Source organism: Pezoporus occidentalis, unplaced genomic scaffold (assembly GCF_034315485.1).
Source record: "Pezoporus occidentalis ecotype Australia unplaced genomic scaffold, CSIRO_AGI_Poc_V1 ctg210, whole genome shotgun sequence".
NCBI classification, from domain to species: domain Eukaryota; kingdom Metazoa; phylum Chordata; class Aves; order Psittaciformes; family Psittacidae; genus Pezoporus; species Pezoporus occidentalis.
Window position 1 is genome coordinate 412,550 of NW_026913965.1, and position 26,429 is coordinate 438,978.

At 33.5% G+C, this 26,429-nt stretch overlaps 1 protein-coding gene across 15 annotated transcripts in view; it reads left to right on the top strand.

Moving 5' to 3' along the window:
* The window catches only part of EXOC6 (exocyst complex component 6), a 93,164-nt gene that overhangs the window by 36,090 nt on the left and 30,645 nt on the right, over positions 1 to 26,429 (top strand). For 4 of the 15 annotated variants that reach the window (XM_062619409.1, XM_062619411.1, XM_062619410.1 and 1 more), the window contains exons 12-21: positions 1,241 to 1,312; positions 1,987 to 2,084; positions 3,279 to 3,384; positions 5,410 to 5,439; positions 6,880 to 6,989; positions 7,802 to 7,913; positions 9,341 to 9,475; positions 14,702 to 14,881; positions 17,902 to 17,931; positions 23,724 to 23,865. In XM_062619409.1, the coding sequence (XP_062475393.1) occupies positions 1,241 to 1,312; positions 1,987 to 2,084; positions 3,279 to 3,384; positions 5,410 to 5,439; positions 6,880 to 6,989; positions 7,802 to 7,913; positions 9,341 to 9,475; positions 14,702 to 14,881; positions 17,902 to 17,931; positions 23,724 to 23,865 (1,015 nt within the window). Of the gene's footprint in view, positions 1 to 1,240; positions 1,313 to 1,986; positions 2,085 to 3,278; positions 3,385 to 5,409; positions 5,440 to 6,879; positions 6,990 to 7,801; positions 7,914 to 9,340; positions 9,476 to 14,701; positions 14,882 to 17,853; positions 17,932 to 23,723; positions 23,866 to 26,429 lie in introns of those variants that run through there. The other 11 variants (XM_062619412.1, XM_062619415.1, XM_062619418.1 and 8 more) reach the window with 4 other exon arrangements.

Sequence of the window (26,429 nt, forward strand, 5' to 3'; positions counted from 1 at the left end):
TGCTTCAGAGTTTACTATTGGTATAATTTTTACTATCAGAAAAAGTAGAAGAGTTTTATCTTTCCCTTTTTAATATTTGCTAGTAGCAGTTCATTTATGGAGGGTTATTTTCATTTTTATTACAGTTGATCTTTGATTCGAGGAATATTTTACAGTTCATATATACTGAGGAAAAATGGGGACAAAGTTCACATAATTTTATCATAGGACCTTTACTGATCAGTGGTACACAAGATGTTTTCATAGTTTTTAATTCATTTGAGGGGATATAGTCAGCATTTTTTTAAGCTAAATATTTTTCAAGTTAATTGTCTATGTATGGATTTATACAGTGAAGTAAGAATATGGTAATTTAAGGAGTAAAAGTAATGTAATCTCTAAAGATTTCTTCAAAATCTTCTCATGTAGTTGATCACTAATTCTTCTCAAAATGTATAACTCTCATCAAAATCAGTTCTGTCATAATCTCATCCTAACATAATCCTAGTGCAGACTAAGTTTTAGGTAATTGTATGTTGTCTTATGGGGTATTATAAACAGAGCCCTTACTTTAATAAAGTATTCTAAAAGCAAAAATTAGAGAAAGGTGGATAGACTCCAACCAATACTGTATTCTTATGCTGCTTTAGATTATTCTAATACAAAAGTTTTTTCATTATCCAGTATTGCAAATAGCAAAGCTAAGGTGAAATCCTGAGTTGTATGGTTCTACACCTCTGAAAATCAAATTTAAGTTATTCAGTAAATTACTTAGTCTTGACTTTTCACCATCAAATTTGTAATTTGAACTTATTTAGAAGCTTCTAGTGTTTTACCCATACAGCTGGGAGACTGAGGTGGCACAGTTAGCACTAGCTAGATCCAAGCTCAGTGTTCAAAAGTGTTTCCTGTGGAAAACTCTTGATGTTGACTTAGCAAAGCATTTTGAGGTATGCTTTCATTCCACTAAAATAGATGTAATTTGCTGGTTTTGAATCTCAGTACAACATACTGATGTTTATTAAATCTCATATTTTAGTTTACATTTTCTGAGCTTTTATAGTACTGATAGTTCATACAGAAATCTAACAACTACTTTTATGTAGCTAGCCTAAATGAAGATAAGTGAGTCTAAGTTGGTTTTTACTGAGCCAGTCGGTCAGGTAAAGAGATGAGTTTAACTTTCTGTGCTAATATTCTTTGAAAACATATGTCCCTTACTTTAAATCCTTTTAACTAAACCAGAATTTCTCAATTTCAGTCCTATTGCAGTGATCCTGACCTTGTTCTGGAACTGAAGAATCTCATTGTAGTATTTGCTGATACTTTGCAGGTACATACTATAGTAGTAATTTAACAAAAATTCTTAGAATTAGATTCTTTCTTTCTTACCTTTAGGTAAGTGCAATGCTTTGGCTTTTCCTGAATCATATATATGAATCAAGAAGAAAAGTATGCAATAGCATTTTAAAAATATATGTATTACTTGCTGTGATAATACTGAAAAGGAGGAACTGGGTTAATGTATACATTCTGGGCTATCCAGCTAGCATCCAGTTATTCATAACGGTGCACAATTAATGTTAGCTTTATAATGTGCCTACATTTTGTCTTTTATAAATGCTTTACTTTTGATCTTAAGCAAGAATAATATTCCAGTTACCATTAACTCTTTAACCAAAAGAGAAAATTAAGAACATTGGCAAGTATTCTTACAATGTTTAACAGACTGACAAAAAAGATTGGTTATGTGCATAAATAGTAAGTTAAAATGTTGAAGAGAAATAGGACAAATTTTTTCTTGAAAACTGAAAGCAAAGTGTTAGGTAAAAATTTAATATATAATCTTCTAATTATACTGTTGTGTTTGAAGCACTGTAATTGCTTTATAGAACTGACAAGATTGAATGAGAAGTCTCGTCTTCATCTCAGAGCCATGAAGTCATGTGATAGAAATTGAGTGTATTAGTTATTGAACTATCTATTCTTTTCATTTTTATACTATAGGGCTATGGTTTTCCTGTGAACCGACTGTTTGATCTTTTATTTGAGATAAGAGACCAATACAACGAAACACTTCTTAAAAAGTGGTCGGTATTGTTCAGGTTGGTATTTCAAAATAATTGTGCCTTTTGTATTGCATCTATTATTTTTGTCTGACTTTTTTTTTTTACAGTGTTGTAATTCTGGAAGAATTGATTAACTCAGTATTGTGTATGAATTTCAGGTTGGACAGGACTAAGATATTCATTACATGTAACTAGTATCTAGAAGAGCCACTGGGTACTGCTTCTGTAGTTACTGGAGAGAAGGAAGGTCTCCAAAGGGACATTACTGGAGAAACATGCAGGACAAAGTTATCTGTTTTTCTTTGTTAGGAACCTAATAACACTAGGTTATTGCAATAGGGCATTAGGATCCTGATATAGGTTATCTTAGTGTTTACAGCTAGCTGATACATATACCTCCCTGACAGACTACTGACATTGCCAATATGACTTCGTGTTTGGGTTTTTTGTTTGTTTTGTTTTTTTGTTTTTTTTGTGTTTTTTTTTTAATAAATGCAGATTGGTTGCCGCATATTCCTTGGAATTATTTGATAGAGTAAATTGTAAATCCAGGAATACAGCAGCCTGGGGTTGTACACCAAAGCCTGTTTGCAGATAGGGCGGGATGACTGTGCAGAAATTGCTTACCATAAAATATGTTACATTGTAATACAGAAAACCTTAAAATTAAATTAAGCACTTCAGATTCGCAAGCTCTCTAGAATCTTAGTCTAGAATACAAATGACTAACATGGTCATTTGACTAATAGAAGAGTTCAGAGGGTACTTAACGCTCTGGCCACATGCCTAGTTAAAGTTCTCTAATTTATCTCCATGGGGCTATATGTACCTCTGCTACCTAAGTGAGGCACGCTGAATATCTGCTTTATTGTAGGCAAAGTGTAGGCTACCACAGTTAATAAGTATCTCATTATGGTTTGCCCTGGGGTAGACAAGTTGATCTCAAGTTCCTTTGCTGTATTATGCTTTGAGTCATACACATCAAAATGCTTTCAGCTACTTTTCTGTGATTAGGCACAACATGAAGAGTATATACAAGGTGCTTTCAAATTCATCTAAAAATAGTTTGGTTGTCTAAAATGATGACAAGTATAGCTCTTGAGTTTTTGAAGCTGCACACCTAAGCATAGTAATAAAATGTATATTAATTTACATGTTTTAACACTGGAAAATACTTTAAATAAAGTTACATGTCTGTTTGTTTTTTTTCCACTTTAACTAATTCACCAGGGATATTTTTGAAGCAGACAACTACAGCCCTATTCCTGTGGCAAATGAAGAAGAATACAAAATAGTTATAAGCAAATTTCCTTTTCAAGACCCAGAACTTGATAAGGTAAGGAAAAGTTTTATGTTATTGAAGTTTGCTGAAATCCAGCTAAGGGTATTTAGGGCAGTAATGATTTTTATAATTAAAAAGCAATTAAAATTTGAGAAGTTAGGTAGATTAAGAAGCTAAATTACCTTCTTTGTGTGTAATTATCTAGTCATAAGTAAATATGCAAATTAAAGCTTAGTAATTTGCTCTGATGTTTGAGTGAATAATGAAGCCCATTGGTTTGTAAACAAATTAATAATACATTTTAATTGATACAGTCTTTATGTAATTATAATACAGACTGTCTTTAGATAAATTTTAGTTGCAGCTCATTTGGTTTAATAACTCATATTCTGTGCTGTAGTCTTGCAAAAATACATGTAAAACAGGGATCAGTTAGAGACAGCAACTTTCATATTTCACTTTTTAAATTGATTATTTGTATTTGTGCATGTGGGGCAAAATAAACGTGAGCAGACTGATAATACTTCTGATGTGCTAGGGTTCCAATAGGATCGTTTTTCAGAGCCTCAGCCATTCTTTCACTGGTGATTAATATTTTCTACTATTCAAATATGGTTTTGGTAATACCAGTGAAGGAAACAGTCTCATGATGGAGTCTGTAGAGGGGAACTAAATCCAAGAAGCACATGATAGTGGAAGTAAATATTGCAAAAGGAAGCTAATTAGAGTTGCTACAAATACCTGCAAAAGCAAAAATATATTCTAATTCTATGATTCAGTGGATATCTAACAAGCAAATGTAGCATGCATATTATTAATCCAGTATTTCAAGGAAGATGAAAAATTAAAGGTGAGGTTTATGGCAGTTATTGAATAAGGCTCCAAAGTGCTTTCTGGATGCTTTCCACTATCAGGTTAATTTACCTGGCCATTATAATATTAAAATAAGATAAACAGAATGGAAATCCCTTACAATATTGGAATTATGCCACAGCCCTGGTATTATTTACCATGATGTATTTTGCTAAAAAATTGCAGAGATTTTAAACTTGCACTAAATAATTCTATCTGCTAGCTCCTCTCATTCTGATGTATTAGCATGTGTGCATGGCCATAATGTGCAAGAGTATGTGTAGTTACACATATGTATGATTAATACAAAGTTTTAGCTCTTATTTCACGAGAAGGAAAACGTGTTCTCTGTACCCAACAATTTTAATTTTGGTTTATGACACAGAGAGAGGTTTCTAAGTTGCAGTGAGTAGCACTTTTTGTAGGTATTTTGTGTGCAGAATTTCACTGATGTTTAATTTTTAGACTGATGAACTTGAGAGTAAAGCTGTGAATCAGGTTGGATTCTGTTCCAAACTTTATCGTTGACCAGCTGTATCGTGCTATGAAGTCATTTCACATTTCTCTGTGCCGATTCATTCATCTGTAAAGCACAGAAAACATTTGTTTTATGTATCTCCGAAAAGAGCTTTGAAACCTGTATGTAAAGCAGAAAGGCATCATTAGAAATCAGGCAGGGAGGTTTTTTTCTTGTGTCCTAGCAATTTTTGTAGCAGTTTAGTTGACTTCAGCCAAATTCAGCGAAGGGGCAGATGTCTCAAAGATGATTGAGTTCCTAAAAGTTTTATCAACTAGGCAGTGATATAGAAGAGGAAGAATCATTAAGTATCCTTGTTGAAAGAAAGACTGCAGTGTTACCTTATGTGTTACTAGATAGGAGGGAATCCACAAGGAAGGGAAACTTTATGAATGCTTCAACATCATTTCTACTGGTTGCTGTTTATAATCCTATCCATTTCAGTTCTCTGTTGTTGCCTCAGGCTATAAAGCACTGGGAGGTCCTATTGGATGGGTTAATTTAAACTACATTTTGATGTTTAAAGAAAAAAGGTGTAGGTTTGGGCTAGTTCATAGAAAGAAATAGACACCCCAGAGGCCTAATTCCATTTGATGCATCTTTGATGCATTTTACAGATTAAGAGGAATTTCACTTTTGAAAATGTCTGTTTCTCTACATTTAGTATAAAAAGAGATGGATGTGAGTGAGTGTCTCATTTTTAACTGTAGGTTAAGATGAATCACGCTCAGATTTTACAGGTAAGTTTATCATGGGAATTGCTTGCAGTACATTAGGAAGAACTATAACCTACTAGATATTTAACATAGCAAATCCAATCTGAGTGGACAAACCAGTCTTGTCCTCACTGTGCTGTTTAGACTGAATGTGCTGAACTATCATGGGTGGATTATATATAATCTAATTTTATTCCTTTTCTATATTTAGAAGTGAGACAATTGGTTGTAGCTTTTTATTATTTTGGTTTGTGGTTTTTTTTTTTTCTTTCTTGCTGCCTCCTTGCATAATCAGCCAGAAAGTGTTTGTCCTCCTGCATTGGCCAGACACTGCAGAAAATAAAGAATTACTTCTCCTAGATCATTGAATACACGAAGGCTGAAACTCAAGCCCTGCTGACAAAATACTGTAATAATCCGAAATAGTTGTATGTAATAGCACTTGTTCTATCTGTAAAAATTAATTGCTTAAATCAGATGAACACATATTTGAAGTAAATTTTCTTGTAAAATAATGTTTGCTGTTGTTGAATGGCATGAAAGCCTGGCACTTACACCACATACTTGTCATACCACCTAATCTTAAATAAAGAGGTATAAATAGAAGAATGTCAAGGTAATCTGTTTTGTCTTGGTTTTTTGTGTTTTTGTTTGTTTGTTTGTTTTGTTTTTTGATATTTTTTTTTTAAATACATAAGCATTGAGCTGCTGTTGGTTAATTTTTTTTATTTTTTTATGGTGTAATTCTTCAGGGATGATACCAGTTCTTAATTATTTTTCTTATGCCTTAGCCCTAAACAGAAAATTAATTGTTTTGCAGATTTAAAAATTGCATATTCAGTGCAGAAATACCTATTTGGTATGTGTAGGTTTAATTGAGTTTCTTTCTTTTTGTCCTCCCAAATGCAGTATCAGCTCTCAGCTTTAAAATTGAAGTAGAACACTATAATTTACCACATGTTAATCCCAGTTGTTGAAAATAGTTCAAACTGCTTTAGGTTTGTGAACCATGAGGAGAAAGTAAATATATGATCATAAATATACATACCTAAATATTCTCAAGTTACTTTGAAAACCTCAGACGTATTGAACTTCTCAAATGCTGCTTTTTTTTCCACTGCTTTCCTAGGAAAAAAGTTTGTATTTTTTAATCTCTCATCCCACTTACATCTATTTTATCTATTTAGATTAAAAGCAATTTCAGACATTTTTAATGTGTGCTTGTAAATTGCTTTCTATAGGGTCTTAAATGACATAAAATCTCCAATCTGTGTCATGTATAAACTATTTAAACAGATATAGAATCAGCTCAATGCATACCACTCATTTGATGAAAATGAGAAAAGCTTAAACTAGATTAAAATACTGATAGTGTTAAATGGCTTTCTGATTGTTGCATTTAACATCAAGCTCTCCTTAGAATCAGTTTCAAGTGTAAGATAGTATTATCTTTTATTTTCACAGCAATCTTTTCCAAAGAAGCTTCCAATGTCTCAGTCAGTGCCTCAGATTTATATCCAGGTTAAGGAATTTATTTATGCAAGCCTTAAATTTTCAGAGTCACTTCACCGCAGGTAAGCTTAAAGTATCAGGAATGCAACCATGGGTAAATATGTATGTACCTATAACTTCCAGGTGACCTAGAAATTATGTATTAAAATGAAAATATATTTTCTTTTGTACAACAAAGCATGTAAGATTGGAAAAATATACTTTGATACTAACCATTTCAGAAATAATTGAGTAGCATCCCTGATTACTTCAGTCTTTCCCTTCTCAGTGCTTGAAGTTTCCTTAGCAATTATTTCTCCTGCAACAAAATATGCTGTCTGCATGCTCATTCCCTCTTCTATCCCACCTTTTTCTGATGGAAAACATCACAGTTCTCCCATTTCATTTCTTTTTGTGGCCTTCAAAATCTTAGATTTAATTGCATAAAATAACATTCATAGATCGGAAGTCTGGAAGGTATTTGTAGCCAGTCACCCACTTATGCACTGTTAAAGATGTAAATTACTTGCTTTCAGACATTCTTAATTGATACTGTTTATAATTTACACGTACTAATGAGCACATGTTGACCTTCTTAGTAACTCATTAAAACCCACCAATTACTTTTTCCAAACTGCTTTGTCAATAAACATGTTCAGAATCTAAAAATAATAGATTTTACTTGTGTTGAAATTTAGTTAATTTTGTAAGTGAAAGAGGCATTGTGTGTGTTAGATCGCAGAAGACTTAAAGCAACCAGAAATGCACATAGGGATTCTTAACACGAAAAGTTCCCTTTGCAGGGAAAAAAAAAATAAAAAATTAAATAGTAAGGATTACTGTCAAAGTATTGTCATGTACAGCAGAATTATAAAAATAGATATGTTTTTTTCAGTTCAACAGAAATAGATGATATGCTCAGAAAATCTACAAATTTGCTGCTTACAAGAACTCTGAGTAGTTGTTTACAGAACCTAATTAAAAAACCTCATATAGGTTTAACAGAGGTAAGTTTTAAAACGTACTCAAAACTGTGCTTTTTAAGACAATTAGTGCTAAAACTATTCTTGAAAATGTAGATATACTGTGGTATTAAGATTTGTGTAATAAAACCAAGTAGTGTATCCTCTATGATAAACAGAGATTTGCCATAAGGCAAAGACTGTTACTTTGGTTGCATGGTTTGTGTGTTCAGCTCCTGTATAACAATTAGTACCATGTTGTTGAGTTTCTTTTCTTCCTACAAAAAAAGAATGGGGGAGGGGAGAAGAACATATGTAGAGAGCATAAACTGTAAGGTTTCAGATTAAACCTACTAGATAAATCTAAAATCTCAAGTTTGATGTAACACACAAAACGTTTTCTATAGCAGTTGCAATTAGAATACTTTTGTAGGCTTGTGCATGTATTTTTTGTCAGGACTCTTGGTTTAATTTGTTTATTCAACAGAATAAGACAGGGTGAGGCAGTGAGTCACTCTGAACATTCACTGCAGGTACGTGCAATGTCAGGAGACAGCAGATGCCTACTCAAACACGCTGAGAAGGACTTAAGGCTATTGCTGTTAGAGGAGCATTAAGTTGTATTGAACGTCATTTTTAAACTGCAAGAACTTCTTGTATAGATGAAATCAAGATGATGATGATGAGAAAAAAGCCCTATAAATCATATATTCCTGTGTTAGTAAGACAAGCCATACAATTTTTCTGAGATGTAGCTTTTTTATGTTCTTGAAGACAGTACAGGAATATTTTCAAGGATATGAAAATAATTTCACTAGTATTTTTTGAGGTGTTTTGTTATCAAATCAATATGTTTAATAAGGAAAATGTTAAAAAGAGAAAACTATATTTACCAAGCATTACATTAGTGTTCAGTAAGACAGAGAGTATGCAGTGAGAATTAAGATACAATATGCTGTTACCTCAGTTACAGTGCATTATGTACATTGTCTAATTTGTAAACCAAATGTGCTTATAAAGACATTTGTACCTTTAGAGGCAGGTTGTTACCATTGCTGGGGGAGAAGGAGCTGACAACTTTATTTTTAAAATTCCCTAACTTCAGAATGTGTCATTCTGCTGACAATATTATGAAATACTTTTTTTTTTTTTTAGTAGCAGTATTTTTTTAAAAATATGTTTTTAGGGTACAAATCAGTGATTTGATTTTGGCAATATATTTTCCTTTTTTTTAACTCTAATACATCAGTTGGATTTATTTCAGAGTAGTTGTCTGCAGTGTTCATTTTTAAAATGGCAGCATTTGTATGTAAACTATAGTATTACTCTTTCGCGGTATTTGAAAGCAAACTTGAGAGCTAACAGATAATATGTGGTATCCTAAAATACTGTAATTATTTTCTGAAAATTTACAAAATCAAATGACAGTGGGTGATAAACGGATTTTTACAAGAATTTTTTGTCTCTTGTAGCTTGTTCAAATCATCATAAACACAACACATCTGGAACAAGCCTGTAAATACCTTGAGGATTTTATATCCAACATTACAAATATTTCACAAGTGACGGTTCACACTGCAAGACTTTATGGGCTTTCTACATTTAAGGTAGGATATACGTCTACTGTTTTATGACTATGTCTGAAAAGTTACATTAAAATCATCGTAAATGAAGCATTTTAAAACAAAAGGGGGTGAGGGCAAAGCTGCATGCTTTCTCAGTTTTTACTCTAAAATAATTCTGAACTGTTCAGAATTCATTTGTAACATGGAGCAGGTGAACACTATTTTTTGTGTTTTCAGTATGATCCGAAATATGTCAGTATGTAAGAAGCATCAATGTTCATTTTCAGATGCATCTTTAAGTTATAAAATTACAAGTTAAGCTTAACTGCACCAGAAACTTTGAATAGATTAAGCTCCAGTTTTTGTAACATCCCCCCTTTCTGAATGGAATCAAGCAAATCACCTAGTTTAATCTAAAATATTTGTATTGTTCATTTTTATTTTACAATATAATTTTTTTTAATTTTCAAATTGTGTAATTTAGTACTATAAAAGCAGTAGCATAAAAGCAGTAACATAAAAGCAGTATTAAGTCTGTGCTACAAGCCATAAATTATTCAATTATCTTTTATAGAATTCCTTTTTTATTTACATGTCCTATCTATACACAATAATTCTTACTGAAATGATCATCTGAACTTGCCGTTTCTAATAATAGCAGCTGCTTATCTATACAAGCTGTTTTTTCTCTGATATATTCAGAAATGGCAAAACTACTTAAGCTTATATCTCAAAAAAATAAAGCAAATAATAGGTGATGGATACTCAGCATAGCTAATTGTAATTTCAACAGTTAGCATGGCAGCATTTGTAAGCCAAGTATAAAATAATTCTAAAGTAAAAAAAGTTGGTTTTCTTTCTATATATATAGCTTCTCATTCCATTAGTAGGTGAAGTTCTCCTAGTTGTTCTTGCATTTGTCTGTATAAAAATTCTGAAGGATTTTGAAAAGAGGAAATTAAAGCAAAAATATCAATTACTTGTATAGTCATATCTGATGTCCTTGCAGAGCAAAAGCCATACCCTTGTCTGTGAAGTCTCTCTCCCCAGCATTATTCAAAAGGCCTTAGCCTTGTTCGGTTGCAAGGCAGGCACATGTTGTTAATGAGAAACCTGCACATACAAATTAAATTGCTGAAGAAAACTTATACACATAATGTCAGGTAACTCAAGATGACTGAGACTTATCTCTAAGATAAATTAATCAAAATTTTGATCCTTGCTCAGACAGGTTTATGTCATAATGAACTTAGGAAGCTCTAACCCAAGATCCCAATAGCTGGACTAGCTATTCTGAGTGCAAAGGTGGTTTGATCTCAGGCCACTGAATGGCCCTACACCACAAACCCTCCTGTGCTGTGGCACTGGGGACAGGTGTAGATACGCTTAGAGATCCTTCCTGTTCTGGTGGTGGTTGTGCACCAGGTACTTCTTTCAAGCATCAGGTGGTTCTGTACATCAAAGGACCAAGTTTTGGCATTTATATGCATAAAATGTGGTAGAAATTATTTAATTTACCGAGTCTGGCTAAATAGTTTTTATTTTGGTTAGAATTTAAACAATTGTGTGTGCTTGGGGGCTTGTTTGGGGTTTTCTTTCTGAAGAAAACTTTCTCAAAGAAGAATCATTTTGTATAGGCTACCTTGTGCCATTAATTCAGCCAATGCATTGCCTTCTTTGTTGCTTGAGGTTTCTATACAGAAAGTTTTTTTAAGAGAAACAAAACAAAAAGTCATCAGGGATTCCAAAGCAGCTGCAATTTAAACTTAAGGTATTTGGTGTTTTTTTTCTCACTGTACACTGAAACAAAGGAGGGTGATTTCTTGTATTTATGGGATAAAGAGGACTAATCCTATGAGAGTAGTTCTGTTTTCTGTACTTCATTTTTTTTCTCTTGTTGCAATATGTAGCATATCCTATTATAATATCCCCTTTGGCATAGATGTTAAAAGGTGGGTGAGGTTAAATAAGACATCATCATTGCAAGTCACTTGATGTTTCCAGTTGATTGCCAACAATTTTCCCATTAACTGCCATTTGTTTTGCTAAGGATTTAATGAATAAGGCAAGACAGAAAGGTTCTGGCCTAGCAACTGTAGTTACGTTACTGTTGCCCTAACAGTAATTTTACTAATTTTGCCCTGTCCTTAAGTTCCAAGCTGCCTAGTTTGCTTGTTGTGTACTGATAGTGCATGTGTATCTTTGAATTTACATATCTATAAGTATTTTTGTGTAAGGCCATTCCATAATCTTTTTAACATTCAGACAAACACTTAATGCAGCCATAGTCTTTGATTTCATTAAGAGGTAAGATGTTCTTTATTTTTGAATTTTATTTAAGAAATGAAGTTGAAATTTTGCATTACATTTTGTGCTGATTGTTCGTGCTTTGTAAGTTATGTTTAACTATTCTGTAAACTAAGTTCTATTGGAGGGAATCACAGTATATAGTACTTATGTTGAGAGAGCTTGGTATCTATGCATTTTGTTAAAATACAGAATGAAAGCTGTCAAACGCATAAGAATTTTTTTATGGTGTCTCTCCCATCTCTTTCCATGGAGAACTTGTTAATACAATGTTCTCCACTTATAGTAGAAAATTCTTTTCTCGTTAATCCCTCTTCCCTCCCCACCCCCCCATATTGATGAAAAACTGCTTGCAGTTCCCCAACTGGGCCCTCACAGAGTTTGGTATGTTCTACTGTTATTAAATTCATCTCCTGGTGGCAAATCATGTCTCCTCCATTCTTTCTGAGTGGTCAGAAAAATCTCCTTTAATAAAAGGATTGATCACATTTACATTCCATTAGGTGATCTTAGAAGTACATCTACACTGTATTTTTTTAATAGAAGCCTTCAGATCTATTTCATGGCCACTATTTTAGAGGGCTGCTTTACTCATTTTATTTTTGTATGTAAAATCTCATTTTAAGGTGTCCTTCAAACTCTCCAAGCATTGTTTCACATGGGTGGAAATTAAAAAAAAAACAAAAAGAAAACCCCAGACAACCCAAAAAAGTCCACCAAAACTTGTTTCATTTTATCGTATTAAAAAATCCTGTTGCTTTTAGTATTTATAGCCATGTTTTCCATCTTTGGATGGCTATTGTTTTCCTTTGTTTAAATCAACAGCCATACTAAGAATAAATGGATGTATTTGCAGATCTAATTGATAGACATTTTGGGGGCCCAGGGTCTCAGCATTAAGCTGTCTAATGGCTGTTGGAGAGCCAGATACAGCACATTAAATCCTGTGCAAGGCTTCAGGACATCTGAGAGAAAAGCCATTTAACAAAACCATATAATTTGCCCTTTTCACTTTATAATGGGGGGGGAAATCTGGTGAGCTTTGTAAAGGCTTTGATGCAATTCCATCACCATTTTATAAAAGAAGAGCTGGAGTTGATTCATCTGCCTCTATGAGCCATCCCAAATCTGAATACTGCTAACTCATTCTTGACTTAAGCATGGGATTCACAGTACTACTTCTCAGAAGTAACTTCTGGGTTTGAAATCCAAATGCTCATCTGTTTATGGTTTTCTCAGGGAACAGAGCAACGTGCCTTGATTAAAGTACAGGCAGCAGCACACTGCTGAAATTGTGAACCAATAACCAAAGCAAAATACAAGGTAGCCAAAGACAGGCTTCCAAAACAAAACCTGAAAGATTAGTCTTACCATCACCAGTAAATCACCCTAACTGGTAAAGATGGTACAACTGCTCCATAAATGCTTTAGTTTTTAAACAAAAAAACCAAACCAAACCAAAATAACAAACCAAACAACCCAGACCCAAGCAAACAAAAAGTCCAAGCAATTGCACTAAAGCCAAGCATATATATTTGCAAGTCCCATCATTACAGATTGTAAGTTCAAACTGAGCTCCCGTTGTTAATTAGAAAATTTAAATATAGACTAGACTTTAATTGAAGCATTTATAGTCATAGCCATCTACAAAATAGTGGATGTTAGCATATTCCTTTATTTGACATGTTAACAGGTTGACAGATTCTTGTGTGTTGGATTGGGAGGGTGGTTCAGTGGAGCTTTTACAAGTTGGTTTGGAAGTAAAAAACTACTTTTGGGAAATTGTCCTTTGATATTTATACATGGTAGGGCCATATTCTTTCTTGCTTCCTCTTGAAGTGCCTCATGACCTAGGGCCTGACTAAAGAGTGAATTTGACGCACTCATTGTGATGTCATCTTTAAGATCAGATAATTTTTATTGTTTTTTTTTCTGATTTTTCTTTTGGCCTTACTTATTTACACCTTTCTGAAGTGCCATCCTTTTGGACTGCTTTCTCCCAGAGGAAACGAGAAATGAGAATCTTGTCTACTTGTATGTTGCTCCAGTATATCCAGCCTACTTTTATTCTCTAAAAGCCTTCGGCAACTGACCAGTTCACTTTAAATCAAATATCTTACATGAATTGTTTCTCAAGATCAGTGAAGAAAGCATCATCTTGAGACCAAATTAGAACATAGAATTTATTGAGTACCTTTTAAAACTCAGGCTGGCAAAAGTATGTCTTTCCAGCAAGATACACCTCATCAGCAGCTGTACACAGATTCCATTGCATCTATGAGGATGTCCCCATAACAAATGAGGCAGATAGGTAGCATCGTAAACTCACTTCACAGTAAATGCTAGACTTTACCTCTTTCATGTTCCAAAAAGTAGAATCTATGTGGTGGCAGGAAAAAAAGGTAGGGATGGAAGGCAAGTACGGGAGTGCTCTGAATCGTGGTGTGTGATGGCCAGGATAATTTAAAGGAGGACGAAAAACTATGAGTGTTCCTCAGATGTGAAGCTTGAAGACATTAATTACATAAAAATCATATGACTGCTGGACCTCTAGCCATAATAGATAAAATAATTAGGTTATTTTATTATTTTCTTTGTAAAAAAAGGGCAAATAAACTCGATGTCAAGGTTGATAGATTTGTAAGGCTGAATTAAAGGTGATTGTTATGAAGAGTGTGAAGTGACTACTTTGTTTCCAAATTCAAATTAATTTAATTTGTCTCTGAGAGTTTAGCTTATTCTGTAGATATATTCTGTTATAAACACTCATACATTATGAGAGTATTTTAAAACCCACAACCTCAGACTTGCTGTAAAGCAGAAGTTAAAATAGTGATTTCAATAAAACATCTTTTGATTCTAAGAAAAACACAAGACTTCATTTTCATTGATGAGGATAATTTTATCTGCATTCTAATAATATTTAGAATTCTGAATTACATGATTTTATTTTTTTTTCAGGATGCAAGGCATGCTGCAGAAGGAGAAATATACACAAAACTTAACCAAAAAATAGATGAATTTATTCAGATTGCTGATTATGATTGGACAATGTCTGAGTCAGATGGAAGAGCCAGTGGGTACTTAATGGACCTTATTAACTTTTTAAGAAGCACATTTCAAGTTTTTACTCATTTACCTGTAAGTGTTCAAAATTAAGTTTAATTTCAAACTATTAGAGCATTATTTTATTTTACTTTAAAGTACTAAGATTTTGAAGATAGATGTGATTTTTTGAATTGTGCGCATGCTGGCAGATGTATTTTAAATTCTTTTTCAGAACAAATGTATTTTCAGATGTGTTTCAGTATGTTGATGATGCTTAACCATGGTAATACTTAGGAAATATTTTCAAATACTTTAGTAATATTGTTAACAACAGCTAATTTACAAATAGCGTAAGAACTCATGCAGTTTTGTAAGGCATCAGATAGCCTTTTTAATTAACCCTATTGGTTCTCTGTACACATGCATTGATCCAAGCAATGCAGAATTGGTGCAAATCTTGCATTTGTGCAGAAGATTATGGAGGTCTTGTATTCTCCAAGATTTGGGGGTTTTTAGCTGAATAGTTTTGGTCATTAAAAGTAATTTGATTCTAGTTAACTGAGCTTCATTGGAGTGAATCCTGGTTCATATTCGAATATATCCTGAATTATTTTGTCCCAGCTAAAAGTGTATTTTCTGGTTTCCACTTGCTTTAAGACAAAAAAACCCTATTTCTAGTTTGATTTATTATCATAATAGTTTATAGCTTTGTATGTCCAGAGTAAGTTCAGTAAGTCTTTCAAGCTACATCTGCTTTTCATCAGTCCTTAGTTGCTACTTTCACACTGATGTCTGAATGCTTTATCCATATGCAATGCCTATAATAATAATTCCTCAATGCATAGAATGTTTTGAGTCTTCAGACTGAAGTAGAAGATTATTTATGTGCATAGCAAGGTGTTAAAGCTGCTGGCAGTGTAGGCTTATCTGGTCTTCTAAATCACAAGTGAAGAGGCTGTGATTCTTCTGTCTCTTTATTTTTTTTTTACTGACTCAAAGACATAAACCACTCACAATGTATCACATAATATTGATGTGAATGTGACATGTAAGACATGTACTTCTGCGGCAAATCAGTTGAGTTTTTTTTGGTAAAGAATAGCAAGTTTGTTAGATAGTTTTAAATTCATTGTAAATTGACATATGAAGCAGTGTGAACAAATGACACTGCTCCTCAATGGTCATATACATATAGCAGTTAAGGAGTGTGCAACTTCTAGAGGAATATGTACAATAGTCTGTCATGAATGGAGGCTGTGATACAGGTGTTCAGAAATAACGGATGGAAAGGGATGGAAAGAACCAGATGTTGCATTAGGACTTCAAAAGTGTGAAAGGAATAGAAATTTCTGCCTGGGGGCACAAGTCAGCCTTTGGAGAAAGCTAGTTCCCATGAAGAGGTTATTTTGTAATTTCATACTCTGGTCAGGTAATAGGCAGATGTAGAGCTATATGGACAGCTAGTCTGGACTGGCAAGAGAGTTCTGGTAATTTTTTACTTACCCTGTGTATTGCTCTCTGTTCTGGCCTGGTGAGTTGCAGAAACATACAGTCCTATGAATGCTATTGTGCGTGAGCTGTGGAGGTTTTATGAAAATGTGTATACAGCTTCATTATGGTGATTCTGGTTAGATTTGTATTAGTAAGTTATTTTCATTAAGAAAAAAAATCATAGTAAAAGCATTTTCAAAGATAAGACCAGAGCTAGGTTCCATAACTCATTAAAATAGCAGGCACTTTGAAGTGCTAAACTAAGGTAGATTGTCATCTGCTATAGTTGGGATTTGGAATAGTTTAAGTATTCTTTTTCATTAATGGATTATGCCATTAATGTCACGGTTTCATTTCTGTAGTAATTTTTGTGTGGCTGGAAGAAACATCTCACTGCTCAAAGAGTATCTTAGAACCTTTGCCATAATTAGAAATCAAAGAACAGAATTCCTAGCCATTCACCATAGTTTTAGTAAGGAAAAGAGGAGAACAAGTGGAAGCTCAGCTCTTCCTGCCTTAGCATATCTGATCATGTTAGAGGGCATTGTGCTAGGGCTAGTGGCACTAGTTTGGTTGTACTAGTTTTCTGTAGTCTTGTTCAAGGGTCATTGAATTTCTCTTTGATAAGTCTTCCTGTAGAAGTGCTGTGATATATGCTTTAACGTGTTTTTTTTTTTCTTGTGGACATTGTGTTCCTGTTATTAGAGTCTTGCTGAATTTTACATGTATGTGCAAGCTGCATAAATGCACAGGGATGTGTCTCCTTTTGTGCTTCTGTGTGGGGCTAAACTGATTTCTGTACCAATGTAGACATAACTTTTAAAAAATATATTTTGTGTTACATATCTGTTTCGTACAACTCGCATTATGTTTATTGGAACATTAACGATCTTAATCATGTAGACTGTGACCTCAGTGTTACTGAACCTGCACACTGTGTCACAGCTTAGTTGGGGTCTGATATCTCTACTGACTCACTGAAAATGTCTTCTGTCTCTAAAGCTTTTTGTTTTTTGTTCTTAAGTTTTACATCTTAGTTTTCTCCTGTGCTTGTTTACTGCACTTAAGAAGCAGTTGGGGAAAAGAAAATAGCTTTATTCCACCCTGCAGTTATATTACCATTAGATTTATGTTAAAATTGATTGGGTTGTATTACATTTAGATTCTTACTGTCCAGACCCATTCTAAGAATTGAAAAAAGTATGTTAATGACATACAGATAGCCTCTGTAAGCCAAGATAGTGAACATGGCATTTTTTAACCTAAGTATTTTGGAATACGTGATTTCTTACTATGAAAACTTTCTGTAAAGGCATATCAACAGACACTGTAATTTATGATGTTTTAGCATACTGTCCTTTATTACAGAAAAACATTTTATTACCAAATTAGTATTTTTAAAATACTAATATTTTTGTTATGCCTCAACAAAATACTGTATAATTTCACAGTTTAAAAAAAAAATAGTAATTTAAGGAATTATGTACCTGTAATTGTTCTTTTTTTGAAGTTTTTTATTATCTTTTATTGTTACCAGTTTTTTATTCTTTTTTTTTTTTTTTTGATGTTGACAGTACATCTTAATTTTTTTGTTTTGATTGCCTTACTGGTTTCCTTCTCAGAATAACAACAATGACCATGCAGCTATGTCGGTAAGTAGATGCAAGATGAAGAAAAAGCATGTGAACTGAAAAACTATGAACTGCCTGCAGGCTTATTGCTTCAATTTTTAATCATTTAATAAAAAGATCCTTCTCTTTTGCTGATGACATACTGCAGACTTTGTGTGGTTGCATGCAGGGATCAAGTTAAGGACTAACATTGGGGTTTCATACACTGGGACTGCAGGGGCCCTAAAAACCTTGCAGAAGGTTGGTGTGGTGTGCCTTGCATCCCAAATGAAATAATTTAGAAAAGAGTAGGAGGCCTTTTGGAAGAAAGGTCAGGTATCAAAATGCAGCCATGAGACATGCATACAGAATAAGGGTAAAGTGATAGAATAAAGAATCAGTGAAAGTTCCATCATTTCTCTGCTACATCTGTCTGGGGCTAAGGGAATGTGTGTACTCAATTTTTATAATTTTTTCTAAGATGATGAATTGCATTTAAGAATTCTTTCATGGCCTGATTATTTTCAGGTCATCAGTTTTTGTATGATGAGTTTATTTTGATTTGGTGTAAACGTTTCCATGATAATGAAAGTCTTGAAATTAATATTATTCTGTTAAGAGTGCTTCTGAATACTGAATTTCTGAACTTCTGATATTTTTTCCTAATTATATGGTAGAATCTTAATCAGTGTACAGCAACAAACGTATACTGTGATGTTCACTGTTTAAGTGAACAAATTGTACATCATTTAAAGTACACAGTATGTGAATAACCCTGTTCATTGCTGTAATCTGAAAAACAATTGGCTGAGTAGTAGCTCTGTGAATCTGGAAAGAGGATCTACAGTGGGCTGGAGCACGAGTTACACAGTGAAGGTTTAGGGAGGTGGATTATTTAGTCTGTTAAAGAGAAAGCTGGGGAGAGGGAGATCCAGTGGCAGCCTACAACCTCTTAAAGAACAGATACAAAGGTGATGGAGCCAAACTCTTCCTGGTAGGATAGACAAATCCACATGTGACTGTGGTCACAGGTAGAAGCTTGTGAGGTGAGGCTTTGGCATTAAGAAAAAAGTTTGCAAAAAGAGACTACTGTGATGTTGGAGAAGATTACCCAGTGAGGCTATTGAATTCGCCTTGGTTGTTTTGGGGGCTCAGCTAGAATAAAGGACAACAGACCTGAACTCGTGTTGGTAACAGTTCCACTTGGGTGGGAGGTTAGACTAGATGACATTGATGTTTACTCCAGTGAACATTTCTATGATTTGAATACTCAGCCTGATGTTGAGCTGTCAGGCTAATAGGTGTTTTGAACACTATGAATATTGATTAATTTGTGTAGAAATACTTTCTGTTAATGTAGAATAGGTATCAGTGTGCTGGTTATGTCGCAAGCAAGCGCTAGCAGAATTTCACCAATGCAGAGCACAGAGGCTACATTCCTTTTGGAAGGATATAGTTTGAGAGTCATGAAGTTATTAATGGTTCTCTTTTCTAAAAAGTCACAAGAATTTAGTCTTTAAGATTATTTCTGTTTTCAGGTTTTTTTACATCCCATTTTAATTTCATATTGCGGTTTATAGTTCCATTAGATATTTTGACTCAAAAAGCAAATTGAAATTTCATTATACAACCATTAATCTCATAAAATCAATTGGATGATCAACTTTGTTATTAAAGACCTGCATTTTTTAGGTTTTATTTGGAACAGTTAAAGAAAAAGTTTGCCTTTTATTTTCAGATCAGTTAAATTGAAATTATAAAGGGTGTGTATATAAATGTTTTTAATCCAAGTTTAGAATTAACTGAAATTTTACTCTTGGCATACTTTGTCAATATAAAGTTAGTATTGAACAAATTACTTTCAAGTAGGTGTTCTTTATTATTTCAGTAGAACTTGGGGCAGAGACTGGAAGTAGAATTGATTCTTAAAAATTCCATTAGTGTTTTTTACTATACTTGTATATTAACAATGATTCAAAAGTTGGATTTTAGTCTTGATGTTAAGTAATGTAATGCTTTAGTTACTCTGACTAATAAAATCTGTATGTTTAGTTTCTTTGAATTTTTAGAAATCTTTTCATTATGTCATTTCATATTGTTTAATGAATTCCTCAGATTCTTAGATTTAGCATAAGTTTTGCTATTTCCTTTTATGCTGAGGATGGCAGTTTGTGTTATTTTATTGTTTCCGTGATTGGCAGCAAAACCCTAATTTCACAGCTTGCAGTGAGGGTGAAGGGGTGGTGGTTTTCTGCAGCTATATTTAAAAACTGTCAATCAACGGCCTCCACGGGCTACTTAAAGAATGGGTTTTCTTACTGATTTCTCCAAATGCCGCTTCATGCTGTCCTTGATTGGCACAACCTGGCAGGGAGGATGGATGAATCTGTCACTGGCCGGTTAATTGTGTTGCTGGTCTCAGCCTGACATCAGGTCTTTGACTCCTAAGTGGCTCAATACAAAACAAATTAGCAGATTGTAGTCATATTTCTCATTCTATATGCTTTGACTTTGTTGAATGCAGTCCATAAATCATACTGACTGACACCACAGTGAATGATGAAAGCTGCTTTTGAGACAGCTAGCATGGGTCTTAGAAACGAGTATTGCAAAGGTGCTGTGGAAGGATGCATATGGCTGACCCTTTGGGAATTTCCTAGGAGCCAAATGTCTCTTTACTGCAATTGTTCTTAGGAGAAAGGCTTTTGGGTCCTATAAAAAAGGATTTAATATGTCAGCAGATTCTCTTTACAAGCTCCTTTGAAATATAAGAAGTTTGTCTAAGGGTTTTCTCTTTTTACAAACTTGTATTTCAGCAAAATGTGAAGGCTGGGTGAAAAAACAGTTGCCTTTAACACTGTTAGCAGGTGTTTTTGCTTATAGAATAGGGTCCTTGTTTCCTAAACTTTACATTGGTTGAGTGGAAGAATAGGTTTTGTAGATAGCAGCAATTAGCATAGGCAAAGCGGAGATAATAGTGAGTGTCTCCAAATGGGAGGCAACTGGAGTGAATTCAAGAAGCCTGCTGAATATTTGCGTGCTATTGAATATAAGTATTTATTTGCTAGATACAATAACCACAGCCACCTTATTAGAAAAGAATAATAATAACTTAAAAAGGAAAACAACAAACACCCAAACCTGACAAATAATAAACATTAAGAATGTTTGAAAAATAATAGAGATTTGTTAAATTCTGGAAAAAAAGTTTTCCTGCTAAGTTCATGAATCCTTAAATTTCCTCTTCAAAATGTTTTATGAAAAAATAGCAAGGAATTGATTAATTTGTGGATGGTGGAATTTTGGGATAGATTTTTAATTATATCTCACTTGTCAAACATAAATTTGATTTTAATTTATTTCTGAATATTGCACATCAAATGTATTTTGAACTGGGAAGCACTGTATTTTGAAGAGGATTACAGTAAAGTTCACATTTCTCTCAGTTAAAATTCAGCATTTTGATTGATATATGTAGCTTTGTTTTTTCTCTAGTTTTAAGAGAGCTGAGTTTATTGACCAAGTATAAACTGTGTATAGTAAACTCCTATAATTTTTTGATATGTCATGTGAACAATAAGCCTGTAGTTCAAGTTACATAGTTGGGAATAATTTAAATGTTAGGATGTTTCCATTTTATAAATTTTAAAAATAAACATTAAACACACATGTAGTGATACTTAAAAGTCCAAGTGGCTTTTACCATGTCATTTCTGCATTGTAACCATTATCATGTGCTCCAGTACTATTGATATTTGCCAGACTGCAACAATTAACTACAGGTGCTTGTTAGAAATATAAAATTATGTCTTTTATTTAAAGTTGCATAGGAGTACACATTATTTGCATGTAAAATAAATTAAATGTTAAAATTTTTCTTGACAGCCTATTAATCTGGTTGTACTTTTATTACATTATAGTGGCAGCGTAAATAGGACATGGAGCTGATTTGATGGAGCAGTACATTAAACAGAGATGCACTAGTTGTTCCATTAAATCAAAATGTCATTTCCATTAAGTATTTCAAACCTACTACACTGTAATTAAATGAAGTGTGGCCCGTTGATTCCCCTTCTCACCTCCTTTTTTCCTTCCTTTCCCCCCTTTTTTTCCTCTTTTTTTTTTTTTTTCTATTCATATTGATATTGTTCTGCTTGGGGAATAGAGCTGCGTGTCTCCCAGTGTAATTACCATTGGGTTTGGGAGACTTTTAAGCATGCTGTTCTTGCATTGTTTCTTACATTCCTCGTTGTCAGTTCATCTGTTTAGGTAAAAAATGTTATTTGCTTTTCTGAGATTTTCAATTAAGAAACTGACATGTCATTTTAGATATAAAGCTCCTAACTGTTGAAGGTGTCCTAATGCTGAAGAGGTATTAGCAAAAGCCATTTAATGTTTCAGTGTGACATGTGAGGAGAGTGAACGCTTTCCATTGTGTTGTCTACATTTTAATTATGTTGTAACAAAGAATGGATTTTTAAAGTTAAAAATATTTAGGCCCAAATTTGCTTTCAGTTATATGTATACATGAAGATTCAAATGACATGAGCAAATTGTCTTATTAAGGACAAGATCTGGCTCTACAGATGTTGGAGCAGAAATTTCCAAACTCTTGGGAACAGTGAACTGGTTAGACCAAAGCGGTCTATCCTTACCATTTTTCATTGCTTATATGTGTTTCTGTGAGTCAACAGTGAATTGATCAACCTAACTTTTCTGAAAACAGCTGGGGAACCATTGCTTTAGAGAAATGGGTGTCTTTGCTTTACTGACGGATATAAGTAAAACAATAGTGGCGTGTGCCCTAGTAGATTTATTACATAATTATGATTTCTTTTGTGTAAGCATGTTAATAGTTGTTTTTGGTTTAATATATATTGTAACATAGATATTGGTTGAAAAACATAGTTTCAGTACATTAAGCTACAAAGATTCGTATAATTCACATTTGAAAGCCAAGATCACTCTGCTCTAAAAGATTTCAGAGCTATGGTGAATAGATCGGGTATCTGGTCTTAATGATGTTCTTAATTTTAATTTAGGATTTCCATATCTTTCACTTTTTCTTTTATTTTTTAATATTTTACCAAATTAAAGTCTGATTTTATGTTCTGCTTTTTGGTCTCATATTTGGAAAATGATTTGTCTCAATTACATATGCATCTTAAAGAGAAATGTTAGTAATTAGGCTATGTTTGGAAAATGATTTCTACTTTGTACAGCAGAGGGCTACATTTCATTTTGCTAGTAGTTGATTACTGGCAGCACTGACTTATTAAGCGCCTGAAAAGATGATGGATAACCATGAATATTTGTAAAAATTTAGCAAGAAGCTTTGAGATGGAATTCAAGCAGTTAAAGTGCCAATAATTAGCACATGCTATTATGAAAAATGGCCTAACTGAAAGCAGTGAATTTGATTTATAGAAAGTTTGGGTTTATTTTACTGACTATTGTTAAAGATATGCAGCATGTTTGCATTACAGTCTTGCTTTCGTTGTTTGGGTGAAAAAAATAAAATAAATCCACAAAACTGTTCATATGCTTCAGCAATTTATATTGTTATTATTTTTAAAATGTCCTTGTATTCATGAAGACAGTTGGATTTCTGGAAGAAATATCAATTGTTGCTATACCATATATATAATTTAAATCTCTGATTGATTTAATATAAACAAAGCAAACAGGTCAAAGAAATAATAGCAAGTATGATCCTTCTAATCTAAGCCCTACACTATTAACTCTTCAGTGTATATTAAAATCAAACCAGGTAAGCAGTTCTTTAGTGACATATTATTTATTTTTATCTTAAAATCTGTTGCTGTTTCTACTAGGGAAAAGTGGCCCAGACAGCTTGCATGTCAGCTTGCCAGCATCTTTCAACATCCCTAATGCAGATGCTACTGGACAATGAATTAAAACAAATAAGCATGGGAGCAATTCAGCAGTTTAATTTAGATGTGATACAGTGTGAATGTAAGTAGATGTTCCAGAATTTCTATTTATATCTGTCTTAACACTGCAAAAAAGTTATTTAATGTAAATCACATACAGATCTTTTTTCCATAATCTGCTAAAGCTTTGCCCTTAAAAGAAAAAACAACAACAACAAAAAAAAACATATTCTTGTAAATGTGTTTCTGAGTAAGTATGTTAACATTTCTGGGAAATTTTTTATGAAACCTTCTTTAACTCAAGTATCTGATTGAGACATGCATCTGTTGTTACTGTTAATGGGATCATAATTGCTATATCCATTAAAAAGACAATAGTACAAAATTGTCCAAAAAAGCACCGCATAAATTGTACAAAAGCACCACATAAATATTCAAATGTCTGTGAAATTTTAATTTTGCTTCTTGAGTTTATTTATGATGACACAAATTTTAAATGTGCTGTTACATAGGTTTTCCGCCCTCCTAGAACTACTACTGCCTTACTCACTCTCCAGAATAATAATACTGATTTAATAAATGTCAGATGTTCTTTTATTCTTACTGTTCAATATATGGCATCAGAATTATTTTATAAAACTGGTTTAATCCATCACTGAAGGCAAGATTACTCTTTCCTCAGTGTTTTGTGTCTAGGTCTCTGCCGAGGATGAGCTGTTGATCTGTATGAAGGAAGTTACTTCCATAACATCATTATGTTATAAATAGGTTTTAGGTCTGGTTTTATAGTTGATGACTGAGATATAATGAAAAGACTCACTAGCATTTTTTTCAATGCATTTTTTTTTTTTATACTTATGCTCTCTTTTTCAAAGTATCCTCTTGTGTGTTTGAAGCATGGTTCTCAATGGTTTTGGTAACAGCTGTAAAATGGGAGAGTTCTGCAAGTCACGTCCTGAGGTTTTTAGTTTGGACACATGAAAAAATCGGCTACTTAAATAGCAGCCACCTGTGGGAAATTAAATTTGATTTTAAACAGTTTGTTTGGTATCACAAAAGGTTCTTGTGGGAGACCAGGGACAGAGTTAAGGGGCATTTTTCACATTTTAACCATATGCTTATCTTTCCTTCTCCTGCCTCAGTTGTTACATTCCAGCTAAACTGTAACATCGTTCTGGCAGCTCTTTGTTACACAGCCTTAAGGCCTTTCTGTGTGTGAAATAAATCGATGGGATTATCAGGGTCCAATTGAAAAAATATGCGATCATGACATTAAAGTTTGTGTTGTGATTGCAGAAATTGGACAAACAGATAATGGTTTGATTTTTTAAATTTTTTTTTTTTTTTTTTACTTTTAGTACACTTGATGTTGCAAATTCAGTAGTGTTCTTTTCAGGTAGGTGGGTAGGGGTAGAGGTGTGTGCATTTGTGCAGTTTTCTAGATGTAAAAAAAATCCTAGTTGTGAAAACAGAAATTCCATAGTATTTGTAGTACTGACACCATAATCATTCATCTAGACAAGTGGAATTGGTGCACCCACTAAGCAGTCATCTGTCTTATGAATGAATAGTGTAGCAGTGAAAAAAGATTGCCCACTATCATGTTATTCTGTTACTAGTATTTAAAATATCATCTGTGAACAATGCAGTACTTCACTACGCTGTATAGATTAAGCAGTTCACGGTTTCACTTGGGGATTTCTAGCAGTACAGGGGACAAAATGTATGCCTTGCAGGTGACTTTCACAGTATGAACACAGCAAAGTAATGAGAAGTCCCAACAAGTCTGTCTGTTGTCTGGTCTCTGAGTTGCTTTCACACCTTTTTCTTTTCAGCTTTTGCCCTGTAGTGTACCATTCTCATATCTATTACGGCTCTTTCTACCATCTTTTGTTGCTGCACAGTGGAAACTTCAATCAGTGAAGAAATCTTAGGAGAGTTTTAGCTAATCTAACATGATAATGTTTCATTGTTTGAAGATTTAAACATAACCTTGAGACAGTATGTTTTGTTATATGTAGCAGTTATATTGAGCATATTGAGGACATGGAAAACCTTCAGCCAAAATGAGAAAGTTTCAAAAAGCTAGTGTTCTTTCCACCATGGCAAAACATCTGGTGTGGGTTGTATAGATGCAAATAGAATAAACTTTAATTCTTCATTTCTGCAAAGCTTTTAAAGCATGCTAGAAAAAAAATATTTTTTTTTGCACAGAAACCCTTTGAGTAGCTTAAAGACAATTATGGAAGCTTGTCATAATAGTATGTTGCAACAAATAACATCTTACAATCTGTGGAATAAGGGACCAATGCAAGATTTTGCTCAGATTTCTTTGCTATTGTAGTTTCATTCATAAGGTCCATCACAGGCACATTCCAGGCCTCACTGTGTGCTTGTGATTTATGTTCTTGTTCATCACCCTCCCCTAGCTTTATTCTTTGACACTTTGAGATTAATGGATATGACAGTGACATTTCAATTAGTGCTTAGGGTGTGCGAATAATTCTCAACTGCTGGGTAGTTTCCTACTGCATTGTATACATGGATTTGGAATTTTACTTATAGACACAGTGGAGTATACTCAGCTGCGTTTTGAACTAAGAAGTTACGTGAGATATGTGTAAAATATGTTACAATATGTCAGAT